At 42.5% G+C, this 14,102-nt stretch overlaps 2 protein-coding genes across 4 annotated transcripts in view; one reads left to right on the forward strand and one right to left on the reverse strand.

Annotated features, from left to right (window-relative positions):
* The window catches only part of sulf1 (sulfatase 1), a 72,704-nt gene extending 68,220 nt beyond the window's left edge, over positions 1–4,484 (forward strand). For 2 of the 3 annotated variants that reach the window (XM_052504956.1, XM_052504960.1), the window contains one exon: positions 2,995–4,484. In XM_052504956.1, coding sequence (XP_052360916.1) covers positions 2,995–4,151 — 1,157 coding nt within the window. In that variant the 3' untranslated portion in view covers positions 4,152–4,484. Of the gene's footprint in view, positions 1–506; positions 541–2,994 lie in introns of all 3 variants that reach the window. The other variant, XM_052504962.1, reaches the window with a different exon arrangement.
* A 2,099-nt stretch (positions 4,485–6,583) lies between these two features.
* LOC118372219 (solute carrier organic anion transporter family member 5A1) overlaps positions 6,584–14,102 on the reverse strand; it is a 103,124-nt gene continuing 95,605 nt past the window's right edge. The window contains exons 9-10 of the mRNA XM_035758020.1: positions 13,825–13,889; positions 6,584–12,118 (exon numbers count right to left, since the gene is read on the reverse strand). Coding sequence (XP_035613913.1) covers positions 11,697–12,118; positions 13,825–13,889 — 487 coding nt within the window. The 3' untranslated portion in view covers positions 6,584–11,696. The remainder of the gene's footprint in view (positions 12,119–13,824; positions 13,890–14,102) is intronic.

The raw sequence follows: 14,102 nt of genomic DNA on the forward strand, positions 1-14,102 counted from the left end.
ATAAAGACACACTCTCTATCTAGCTAGCTACAAAAAAAATGATTGCAGTAAAAGTGCCTTAACTGCGGTCGACTGTCGTATTTTGGACGCAGTAATTGCAGAAAAGCTGCCGAACTGCACTTATACTGCACTCTAACTACAGTTACACAGCAAAATGACTGCAGTAAATATGTTTTTATTTTGGATGCCGTATTTACAGCATACTGCACTCTAACTGCAATCTTTTTTCATAAGGGAACCCAAAGAAATATACCTTCATCCCTATCTTTCCATCCCCTCCACCCTGCCCCAACCTGCACCTCCTCTCCTCCTTGTTCCATCGCTCCCTCCCTCTCTCCATCCATCCATACTCAAATTGCACCATCATTTCTCCTCTAGGGGCCTAGCGGGGTCTGTCCTGTCCCGTGCATGAAGAGGCATCTCCAATGTTTCCTTATTTTCTCTTATCCCCCCTCTAATTTGATTTGAGACATTAACATTGAAACTGCTCTTATTTTCCTGATCAGGAGGTAAAGATGGAGGCAGCTATGAACCACACAGGTATCCACACTTCTTTTATGATCTCTCTGGATATGTCCCAAATGGCACTCTATTACCTATGGCGTGTACTACTTTTGACCAGAGCCCTATGGGTCCTGGTCAAAAGTAGTGCACTTACGTAGGGTATAGGGTGCCATTTGGGACGTAGCCTCTCTCTTTGAAAGAGGCTTCTCTTCCTAATAACTGCATGGGCCAACTCATTGACTCATTCGCACTAATAATCCATAAGGCGCCGAGCTGCTTGGTGTGTGACTGCATGCCGGGGAAGTTACCTACACTAACTAATAATTGATTGATTGGATCTTTTAAATTCTTCTTAATTGAAGGTTGCTTCTTCCAATGTCATCGTGAAGTCTGAGGGGGTATCATCTTTCTACAATGCAGCCAAATTCTCCATAATTACAGCAGAAAAATGTTTACCCATCTGAACCCCCCAGATCATACACCAACTTATCTGCTGTTTGAGTCAAATACCAACGTGCACATCTCTTTCTGTAGCTCCTTGCACCACCACATGCATCAGTCATATCCATCAGAATATCTGTCTGAAAAGTCACTTTTTGGCCGGTCTTGGCTTAACCACTAAGCTCAGAGAGCTCAACTGGTATTGCCCGGCTCCAAGTTGAGAAGAAATGTATATTTAGTCAAACTGAATTGGACCTTTCTGGTCCGTGTGGCAGTTGTCAAGAAACATCAGTTTAATCACAAGTTTATCCTCAAAAACAAAATGCTGATATTTATTATAGCATTATATTTGATAGACATGAAGTATGTAAGAGCAGAAAACATTTTCACATAAGGAACCCCCCTCCTCACAGACCTGATAAATGTGTGTCCCCTGCATGTGATTGAAAACGCATGTCAGCATATAGAGTCAATCATTCATTCATGGCTTTCATCCATTTCATTCATGCATCGCACGATCACGGACATGTTACTAATATAACATCACCATCTTCCACACTTACCTGACCAAAGACATAGGTAATAGGGTGCTATTTGAGAGATAGCCTATGTAGTGCACTATGTAGGGAATATAGTGTCTGTCATTTGGGACGCACACATGCATAAGTACATCAACGTACTTTTAGTAAGCCATAATGACACTCAGTCATTGTACTTGTGCAACATGGCATCGGTCAAAATGGCATCCATTCTCCTCATGGCATTATTAGAGTAGTAGAATGGACACGAGTTTGCGGGGACTTCGTTGTCCCTCTTCCTCACCTCTGACCTATTGACCTCTGTTTCTGGGCACCTGCTTACCAGGCAACAGTGGCATCGAAAGTGGTCAAAGAGGAGACCGAGCCAGTCCTTCCTGTGAGTCTCTTAGCCTATAGTATACTTATATAAAACCCTCCCCTATTTTCCCTCTTTATAGCAGGGTGACCTAAATCTGGGCCTTGAGTCCAATTCCCCTGCTTATTTTTAGTCCTTTAGTAAGGGACTGATTTAGACCTGTGGCACCAGGTGAGTGCCATTAACTGCCAGGTAAAAATGACAGATGGAACTAGACTCAAAGTCCAGGTTTGAGTATCCCTGCTCTTTAGTACTTCGTACATGCCCTGTAGGCCAGAGTGAGTTTGAAAGAGCTCCCTCTAGTAACCAACAATGATACAGGGTGTGTCTATCAGGGTTAGGGGGGTCGGTTCCATTTCAATTCAGTCAAGGACTTGTCCAATTGTTGGAATTTGACTTAATTTACTAAAATGAAATGGAATCCACTCCAACCGTATTGATAGTAAGCATATACCCTAACTATGATTCCAATTGGAGTATATTGGCCGTAACTGTATTTTTCTAATGCACCACACAGCAGGCTCATCATTCACTCTCTCCTTCCTCAACACTCCTTTTTTTTGCAGATGTTCATCATCCTATTTTCCTCCTCCCCCTTTATTTCCCAGATTCCATTTTCTTTTGTTCCAGGTTACCTGGATACTCATTGGAAAACAACAAGCTGGCCTATCATCAGTCTTCTTTTTTTTAGTTTAGCTAGTCTAACGGTAGATCTGACAATTTGATGTATCTTTGAGGAAATATTGTCATTTTATGTCAAGATGACTTGTGTTTGCTCTGCTGCTTATGGCTTCAGCTTGGGTGCTGTGTTTACTGGGCCAAACTGTGTGTGTGTGGGGAGGGGGGGGGCTGACTGCCATAGAGGAGGCTGCAGGCTAGATTCTGCTGCTGGGCATGACTGCATGACATGTGACCCAACACAACCACACACTTCTCCTAATTACACCACACACTCCCAGTCCCATACAACATTACCACCAACTCTCACACTCCCACACACTACCAGTCCGATACAACATTACCACCAATTCTCCCACTCACACTACCACACTCCCAGTCCCATACAACATTACCACCAACACTCCCACACACTCCCACATTACCACCAACACTCCCTGCTCCAGCCCATGACCCTCTCATCCTCTCCCCTCATAGCACTCAGCCAGTCTGGGACGGACGAGCGGGTTAAGCTGCCCAACCTGACGGAGGAGGAGGTGGACTGGCGAGGTCTGGAGGAGCTGTATAGTAGTGTAAACCAGAGCCTGTACCAGCACAGGACTGACTACAGCCTCAGACAGGACGACTGGCACATCTTCCAGAAGGATGTAGATAATATGTTTGCACTGAGACACGTTTTAGACTCGAAACTTCAAAACAACAACGACAACCAAACCCATAAGCTTGACTTAAAGGATGACCCGGCATCGGCAACTTCCCTGGCAGAGCAGGGTTCCGGGTCTGGGGCTGGGGGGCTGGAGGAGGGCAGCGGAGGAGAAGGTACGCCCAGCCGGGACATCTGGCCAGAACCGGTCATCCTGAATCGGGCCACAGAGGGATTACCGGAGACCCCATGCACTACCCATCCTGCCCCTAGCACACCCCCACCACCACCTCCTCCATTAACACCGACACGCCCCACACCACAGAGGTCGGAGGTTAAAGTTCAACTAGAATCTGTGAATGACCTCCCTGACGAGACTTATCCATTAGACAGACCCCCCAGAGTGGTGTCTGGAATGACAGCAGGTCAGAGGAGAGGAGGGGTCAGAGGGGGGGAAGTGGTTGCCGGTGGTGAAGTGTGGTTGGCCCATCAGCTGGAGGAGGACTGGCTAGATGGCGAGGGGGAGGGGCTAGTCTTCAGCGGGAACGGGAACAACGGCCTGACTGAGATGGAGACGCGGCACGACGACCTGCTCCGCACCCACAACAGCCTGGAGATGGGGCTGGGACTGGGGCTTTACCCAGGCCAGGCCCAGACCCAACAGGGCAGTCTCATCCAGGGACTGGAGCTGGGACTAGACAAGGAGGAGGAGGAGGACATATTCCAAGGCCAGGGCTACCTCCCCCTCTCCCCACAGACACTGAGGCCCAGAGTACAGGCCTCCACCACCACCACTACTACCAGCACTAGGAGCCCGCCTCAGACTCAGACTGGCACCCCACAGGGGACTGGGGTGGTAGTGCATAACCCCCAGCTCCAACAGGCACATCTACAGATAGAGGTACAGGTCGAGTCCCATGCCCAGCTCCAGGCCCTGGACTATGAGGGTAGTGGGTCTCCCCCCCAGCCCTCTTCCAACCACACCCAGTGAGACACATACAGACAAACGCACGTGCTGGCCTGACATTGGGCGGCCCAGCCGGTCACCATAGAGACACAGAGAGACACAGAAACTGGGGGACATGGAGAGCCAAGAAGGCCAACGATGATGCCACCACCTGTCAGTCTGACTTAGAGCTGTATTATTCATGAGTATTAAAGTTATTATTATTGTTGATTTTTTTTACAGGTGCTTCCATTTATTATTAGAAGAACTACAGTGTTACGTTGTTTTTCCAAAATATATATTTAGAAAAAGAAAAGCCTTAATGCAGCTGAAATGAATAAAATATGGGAATTTTAATAAAAGTCCAAGTGGATAACACCATTGTTTTAAATATATATATAATTTTGTCAAGATAAAAATGTAAAGCTATTTTGATATGTGAGACTTATTTGATCTAATAGCAGTTTCTTAATGCTTAAGTTGTTACGAGTTTACCGATATAAGTGTAACGCACGTGACATCCCAGCAACTTTGATAGTGTTTTTTTCTCAGTTATACCTGTCGAATTTCGAGACGGTCTATGCATTATCAGGAGGCTAGCATAGGATCTCACTCCATTGAATACAGGCGGTTGACATCAACACCCCTCATTGAATATTCAAAAAAGTATTCAAATACTGACATGTATCCACCAATCCAAAGATTGTAACAGGTGGGAGCGTGATAGCCCACCGTTACGCTCTGTGGACAATGAATCCCATTGTTAGGGCGGAGACACAATCTTTTTGTCATTATATCCAGTATCTCTGGCATTACCTAACACGTTTGTGTGCTACAATGGCGTTGGCTAATGCTAACGTCTTGGTATGTGCTTCAATAGAGTTGGCTAATGCTAACGCCTTGGCTAATGCTAACATACTCAGGCCGGGATAAAATCCGATCAGAGCTAGAACAGCGTAGAGTGCTTGACATGTAAAGGACATTTCCAATTGAGCGTTTGCCATGAATGAGATCTCCACGAAAGTGGAAACATTACTCTAAAAAGTTGACAAAGGAGGAAAGGCTTGAATCCCGGCCTCAGTCATCTCTCGACCAATTATCACAGTGCAGTCCCATCAGAAGTATAACCACTGACAAATCAGATGATCACAATGGTTTGACCATAATTTCACTTTGAACATTTATTTAGCTTTTCCCTTGTACTGACTGTTGCCTTTAGTTTAAATGTTTGTGGTTTGGAAACACGTATTTACTGTAACTCCAATGGCATCTCAAAGCTTAACACTGATCATTGGTATTTCATTTTTAACACAGTGAATTCATTTAAAGGGTAAGTTGGTTTCATGGCTACTTGCTACTGCAAGTGCAACACTGAAAGTTCAGTTTAAAAAAAGAAGTTAGCAATGAACATTGCTAACATAATTTTGTGAGTTGTAATTATTTAACTTAGTTCACTATGTTATGTTACTCTTCTAGCTACAGTAACTTTTTGTTCTACACTCAGCCATCATCACCTAATTAAATTAAAACTTCAGATATTAAATCACAAATGAACTACCGCACACAATAAAACTCACATTAGACCAGTATTCCCTATTGCGTTGATAATCAAGGATGCACATAATCATCCCCAAGTTACATCTCAAAAAGAGACAACGACAACAAAGCCAAAACCTAAGCATGTCCCAAATGGCACCCTATTCACTTTAAAGTGCCTTACTTTTGACCAGAGCAACATGGGCCCTGGTCAAAAGTAGTGCACTACACTATATAGGGTGCCATTTGAGATGCCACCCCTAATCTTTTCCTCCATTGCTTGAATAGCATATGACATTACTACTATGAGGTGATCTATGCGTCATTTATGATACTGTCTGTTAGACTATACTGTATATTCTATATGCAATATGCAAAGAATCATAGGATTTAATCCACACCACTCACATTACATATCATTGGGTATGTTTGCATTGGCCTGTGTCATCGCCACTCATTCTTACATCTTCTACTGATGGTTGTGTTTTGGTTCAATGTTGCTTCCACCTAAAAGCAACATTCATTGATTCTTAGATCAACAATTGTTACTGAAGCAGTATTTTCCTCCTTTCCTTCTTCTGTGTGTAGAAGTGTTGCAACAATTCTGGGTTCAGGAAAGCCAAGAAGCAGTTTAGAAATAAACGTGTCAAATATTTTAGTGATATTTCAGCTTATTTAATTACCATTTCTTCATACATTCATAAATCCATCCATCCTCCCACACTCCTGTAACTTAGGTTTGCCAGAAATCCCAGTTGGAATATTCCCAGAATCAGGATAGAATAAGTATCCAGTATCCTCCAACCATGATTTCTAGAAAATCTGGGATAAAAAAATAAAAAAAAATCCTAGACACACCCTACCACAGTGCTTGATCACCCCCCAAAAAAAAAAAAAAAATCTGCTATACTGATTGCATAAACATAAACCAGACCCAAATCTCCTTTTTACAGTTTTTTAATGACACATATCAAGTATTCAAGGCATTTGTAAACCAAGGGTCCATTAGTTTAAGGTCAGAGTTTCTCCGTCTCAAAATGTGCATCAGCCAATTAAAATCGTTGACGTAGTTGCACGTGATAAAACATTCATTTGGAAGTTCCCATTAGATAACCTGGCACATTTAGCCCTATGCTAACCTGACCAGGTGGCACTGATCATGACGTTTTTGGGCCACTTTTCCATGAGAGCATCTTTAACATGACTCAAACGGCACCATCTGCTAATTAAAGTTACTAAAATACATGCAACATTTCAACTGGACGGATAGGTCAGTATTGTAAGTCTGGCTTCTGGTCATTTTCTTTTTTTTCCCCCTTCATGAGCTTCATGAGATGTGGGGGCCTCTAACCCACGGTTACTGTACTCCGAAGATTCACATCACCTTAGTGGCATACGCTAACGATGTACGATAAACTTAATAAACGTTTTATAGACCTTTTTCCCGTAAAAGCACATGAACGTGTGTGAAATGGATGAGCAAAAATGTGCCTCTTGAATTTTAGTAGCCTAGTCAAGGATTCATTGTCATGAAATATTGGCACACTACAATTGTGACAGATCAAGTGGAACAAAGGTAATTTAATTTGGAAGTTTAACATATACATCTGGTGGCCAAGTCAACCTATTTTAAGAAATGCCATTGGTTGATGGATATAAAGTCTAAGATCTTGATAGGCTGATGTGGAATTTCTTACAGGAAATAATCACTGCCGCCTGGTTAGCATATGGCTAAATGTGCCAGATTAGGTAATGGGAACAGCTAACATATAGCATTTTACAAGGTGCAACTATGTCACCAATTTGAATTGGCTGATGCGCATTTTGAGACTGAGAAAATGTTCTAATGTTCGCAAGTATGGAGCCCAAGTGTCCACAAATATGGTTTCGACTTCTGCTCCTGAGGAACACAAATCAAGGGCTGCAGACCTCCAGTTTCCATCCCAAATAGCAGCATATTCCCTATATAGTGCACTACTTTTGACCAGAGAGCCCTATGGGTAGTAGTGCACTATATAGGAAATAGGGTGCCATTTGGGATGGAATACACTGTCAGAGTACACTGTCAGTCCATGAAATAATGAAAACACGTTCTGAAGAAATACTGATCAAAAGAAAGAGAGCTAGAGAAAGGAGAGAAAGAGATGGAAAGCAAGTCTACAGTCTACCTTGGAGAAGTGTTGCGAGAAGGCTAAGGCTACATCTGCAATTGCACCCTATGCCCTATAGTGCACTATATAGGGAATAGGGTGCCATTTGAGATGCAAAATAGGTCGTTTTGGATGGAGCCAAAGAGAGGGCTTCAACACCAACCAATTCAAATGGACCCATCAACAAAATAACATATTGCAAAATACAACCCACTCCCCAATCCCCCAAATTCAATGTAACAGGTCGTTCCTATGTAAAATACTGTAGGTCATTCAGGCACAGAGAATCAAATATACGGTTTCCTTGTTTTTGTATTTTTAAGTCATTTTATGATGTCGTCTACAATGGTTAGGGTTAGTTCATAAATACCTACTTCTAACTAAGTTTAAGCTCTATAATACGTTGATTTTATATCTTGAAATATTTACATGATAATAGTTTGGGAACAGTTAGCTACTAATTCATGATCATACTAATAAGAAACCATAACATGGCATTTTTCAGCCAAGTATCATCATAGACACACAGCAGTCTCTTACATAACTTGAGGACAAAGACATTTAGGCTGGGATTTAATCCCATCGCAGCCTTTGGACAATGTGGCATTTGAAGTAACTTCCGGTTGAGCCAACATGTGCAGCCTTTACTGTGACTGTGGTCTCCTCGCACGCGGGAACATTGCCTTTAAAACATGCATTGTGGACAAAGCCCGATCGGGATTGAATCCCAGCCTAATTCATAAAACTTTACCACTGCATCAGATAAATCCGCTGTTCTTTGGAAACCGGTTTTAAAAGCGCAAATATATAATGGATATGAGGCATGCCTCATGCCAAACAAGGTATAAATACTGTAGTTGCTGTTCATAATGGTTTATGTTCTTAAAAAGTGTCCTAGAAAACAAAAACAAGTAGTAAATTCACAGCAGCAGTCCAGTTTTACAAAAACAGTATTAGTAGTAGGTCTGTGTAGGGTGGCAAAATTCCAGTAACTTTCACAGGTTTTCCAAAAATTCCGTGAGGATTATGGATTTCATGCTTATTCCCTCATGATTCCGGAAATCTTTTTACTGGAATTTCTGGGAAGCCTTGGTAAAGGGTAGACCGTTCACTGTCTTTTTCACGGGCTGCAATTCATGTTTATGTCCAGCAGAGGGTGGGTCCCAGTCACTCCTGAACTGAATGATTAAAAAAAAATCAGTTATACTGTTTCTTGTTATTATGACTTATCTGTTGATATAATGGGCTTTGTTGATTTATTCCTTACTACATTACCTCTTAAATGCCTAACTGTCAATACAACAATGCTGAAATGAAGCAATATTGGACCTAGTGTAGAGTCAGTTTGTAAATGGGCTGGGTTCATGCTAGTAGATGCCCATACACTTCCAGTCATTGCGCTAACACTAGTTAGCATTGGCTCGCGAAACTACCTCTAACTTCCTTCATCAAAATGGTATCCACGAGTTCATCTGACTTTGGGGAAGTAGATTGCCAAAATCCCGAATTACCCCTTTAACATATAAAGGGAAATTCAATTCAAAACAAATTCAATACTTTTTCAAACAAGTAAAAAACAAAACATTTTGTAGATATTTGCAGTTAAAATGACAGCTTTTAGTTCTCTTATGTCATATTCTTTTGGATGAGGATTATGACTGAGTTTTCCCTTCCAGCAAAGACCACCTAATGTTATGTTATAAATACAAAACTGTGTTTGTGTTCCCCATTGCCCTGGAGTAAAGTTAAAGTCCTAATGAAGACTAACTCCACACAGACTAACTATCTATGGTGCAGACCACCACTCCTGACTAGGTGGACAGTTGGTTAGTAACTCGTCTTTGGATATAGGCAGAGAGGAAGAGAGAGGCCCAACTCGAGGGGAAATATGTCTCCCTCGTTTGTTCGTTGTTTCACCCACCAAGCCTTGCTTGGTACGGAGGTTAATAAGAGTATCGAATTTGGTCAATACATTTTGTTTATGGCTTATTTGCTACATGAGGTTTACTTGATCTAATAAAAGTGTTGTAATGCTTACGTTGTTACGAGTATACTGATATAACTAGGACACATGACATCCCGGCAACTTTGAGAAAAAACACTTCATATGAGGACTTGTCTCAAGACGGCTATGCATATTCATGGTATGAGGCTAGTAAGCATAGCATCTCTGCCCATTGAATATATCGGTTCACGTCAACAACCTTCATCGAATATTCAGGATTACAATAATGAAATGTATCCACATATCCAAAGAAAGAATAGCTGGGAGCTAGACAGCCAGTCGTGCTGCTTTGTGGACAATGACTCCGGTTGTTAGGATGGAGAGACATGTATCTTGTCACTGTATCTTGTCACTATATCCATAATCTTTGAAATAGGCTAGTTAGCAGGTTAGACTGGTAGCTATTAGCATTAGCCAGTATCTGGCCCTTGGATATTAGCTAGCTCGCCGGTTAGCCTTGTAGCTATTAGCATTAGCTACTAACTAGCCATTGGAAATAAGCAAGCTAGTTGGCTAGCAGGTTACCCTCGTAGCTATTAGCATTAATCAGCTAGCCAGCAACCAATGATAGGCCCACACAGCCTGAGTTACTGTTTCAAAGGGGGCTGAAGAGTCAAATAAATGGGTGGCCCATTCTCTGCTCTGGACCAAGAGTTTAAACAGACGGTCACAAGGACAGACAGAACTGGACAAATGTCTCATGTATGACTGAGTTTTAAGTCGATATAATCCCCTCCTAAATAGTACTGTTTAATGTTGCTGCTAACCACATTAAATATTAGCTGGATATGCTCAGCTGTGGTATAATGTGATTGAATGGGTGATAGGCTGTGTCCCAGAAGGCACCCTATTCCCTGTATAATGCACTACATTTGACCAGAGCCCTATGGACCCTGGTCAAAAATAGTGCACTATATAGGGAATAGGGTGCCATTTGAGATGCAAGCACAGAGAGGGGTACATACAGTAAGTCCATACAGTACAAAGAGGTGTATGTCTGTCTGTATGGGAGTACACAGGACATTGCATAGAATAGAACAGGTTTGTCAGTTAGTATGTTGTGCTTGAGAGAAACGCTACAACTGTGATGAGGCATCATGGGAAATCCACATGTCACTTCTGAGAAGAATAATATTAGAATATACTAATGCCCAGCCCATTTTACAGTACAGTAGCACCATGTGATCATGTTGATACACAAACATTTTAATTTATGAAATGTATCAGTGTTGGAGTCAATTCAGGAAGTGATTTGAATTTAAAATTCCAAAATTGAAAACTTTACATAAATAGCTTCTTTTCAGTTTGAGAAGTCATTGACTATCGATTCAGTTTGCTTCCTGAATTGACTGCCTTCAATTCGAATTGATCCCAAACAGTTGTGTGTTAACTTCTGTACATGCTGTGTCGCAAGTGGGAGGAGCTGTAGGATAGGCTCATTGTAATGGCTGGAATGGTATCAATGGAAACCACTTGTTTGACTCCATTCCATTAATTCCATTTCAGCCATTACAATGAACCTGTCCTATAGCTCCTCCCACCAGCCTCCACTCTGCAGCTAATGATGTGCACAGCAGAGACAGACAGCTCTGTAGGTCAATAGGGAGTCGAGCTGTTCCCCTGTGACACGCCCATATAACTGTGGCCAGCTCTTTAATACCACAAATGCCCTCTGTCACTATCAGTCTATTGGTCTCTCTGCCTGTCAATCAGAGCCATGGAAATCACCGCCCCCACCACCTGATTGGTGTATATTTTAGAAACAGGGTGGAGACAGGAACAGGAAGGCACGTGTCACAACCCCCGGGGAGGAACAGGTAGAGGTGTGACCTAAAGAGGAAGAGGTGTGGTCTGTTTACTTCCTGCTCTCATATGTGGGCGGAGCTACTGTGTGTGGCATCAGCCGAGAGGGAGGGGCGGGTTTATTGCTCTGTTAACGAGGGTGATGGTGCTGTGACCCCGGTTGAGAAGGAGTGCCACGGGAGGGTGGTCGCAAGGCGGGATGAACACCGGGCAGGAGCGGGTTCGGGCATGGCTCTTCTGGCCCCCCACGTGGCAGATGAGGTCCGAGACAGTGCCCAACGGGGGTAGTCGCTGGTGCCAGCGCTCCGCCTGCTCCTCCTTGTACTTGATGGAGTACCAGGTGAGGAAGATGAAGATGAAGCCAATGAACTTGAGGCTGGCGGCCAGGCCGAAGTAGACGAAGCGGAAGGAAGTGACGTCGTACTCCCAGCAGGAGCCGTGGACGCCACAGTCCTGCTGCCACAGCATACAGGTGGTGTCGATCACCGCCCCAAAATAGATGGGAGTAGGAATATATGCTGGCGGAAGAGAGAGGAGGGGAACAGTTAGAACACAAGTTCTAAACAGTTATAACACAGCATACAGGTGGTGTTGAAGTATGTACACCGCTGGGGAGTGAACAGAGTGAGAGACAATGCCATCTGCCATTCAGCTATGCTGCCCCAAACTAGTGTTTGCAAAATACTGTTGGTTGTGACTGATCCCTTTTAAGGTTTGTGTGCTTCTAAGTGCTAGACTGCAGCCGGAAACATGTTTTGAATGTTTAGAAGAAGTCTTTAGCTGGGTCTTACAGTGAAAACCAGTTTAGGAATAACCACTAGTAATTCTAGACTAATGTAAGCTACCCCATAGAAACTAGCCTATATGATCTGCATGGGCTATACTATGCTGACGATAAACATGAGAAAAGTCAACGCAGCTGTTGTCTGTGCAGTACTGATATGCCACCACTGAGTGGCGCCATATATCCACTACTGAGCTGAGATGAGTCGGCCCGAGATGCAGATTTTGGGTAAATGGAGCATTTCCCCCACTAATGGTTAATGTTAGGATTGGCGGCGGGAAGCTGATCCTAGATCTGTACCTAGGAGTAATGTTATCCCAGAGCAATAGTGCATGAGCCAAATATTTCAGATAAGCAGAGTCTGAAGTTCACACAAACCAACCCTGGACTAAACACCTAGATCTAACGCATTCCTTCTGGGTCGAATGGTGGTACTGATTCTGACAGTATTATAGGTGACATACTGCATCGTACTGTGAATGAAGTTACACACACACACATGAGGCACACACCTTTTCAGGGTGTTGAAATATGAGAGTTCTATTCACATACCAGCAGTGAGAAGGTCAGAAGCAAGGTTATTATAGTAAACGAAAACTTAAATGAAAACTAATCATAAACACTTTCATAAACTGAAATAAAATAATTAATAAGTCTGTTTGAAAAACTAAAACTATACTGAAACTCTTATCTTTGACTCCAAAACCAAATAAAATAAAAGCCATCATGAATTATGTTCAGTTCTCATCCTAAACTTTGGGCAAAAATCTAATGGGGTTTTCAATCTTTTTATTCAGAGTTTTCAAGCTTTTCCATGTCCTGGCAGCATTTACCTGCCAGATTCAGATGTTTAAAATAGCCATAGCTTGTGCATCACTATCACTACCTATCACTGGCTAACATTGAAGAAATACACTACTTTCTGTCAGTAAACCTGAAATTAAATCATATAAAACGAAATAGAAATGTTTTTATAAAACTCAAACTAAATAAAAATGAGTAAATCAGGTCTGAAAACAAACTGAAACTAAACTGAATTTCAAATAAAAATCTAAACGATTTTTTAAAAAGAATATAAAAACAAAATGATAATACTTTTGGTCAGAATCATGTTCTAGTTTTACCCTACAACCCTACAGGCTGTTTCAGACCAGTCATGAAAGACCTTTTCAAATACTTGACTTCAGTGGTGGCTGGTGGAATTTTAAATCTAAGGAATGGAAAATCAAACATGTTTTTCATGTGTTTGATACCATACCATACATTCCGTTCCAGACCAAAATTACTATGAGCCGTCCTCCCCTCAACAGCCTCCACTGGTTGGTTGAGTGATGTGGGAACACTACAGGCTCACTGTGCCTGTAAAAATACCCAGTAACTCATAGAACTACATATAGAATCACATAATATGAATGATAGGATCTCTACGCAGAAACTTACCCAGAGTTCTTAACAGGACAAATTGCATCCCCAGAGCGAATGGTCTCTCCTGTTCATCCACAGACCTGAGGAGTGATGGACAGAGACAGATGGACGGAGAGTGAGAATGGATTACAGAGGAACACACTAAAATATAAAGTGCATACACTTCCTTATAAAAACACTAACATATACACTGAGTACACAAACCATTAAGAACACCTCCATTCTATGTCACGGAAAGAGCAGGTGTTCTTAACGTTTTGTATACTCAGTGTATATGTTAGTGTTTTTATAGG

The sequence above is a fragment of the Oncorhynchus keta genome, chromosome 4 (genome assembly GCF_023373465.1).
Source record: "Oncorhynchus keta strain PuntledgeMale-10-30-2019 chromosome 4, Oket_V2, whole genome shotgun sequence".
NCBI classification, from domain to species: domain Eukaryota; kingdom Metazoa; phylum Chordata; class Actinopteri; order Salmoniformes; family Salmonidae; genus Oncorhynchus; species Oncorhynchus keta.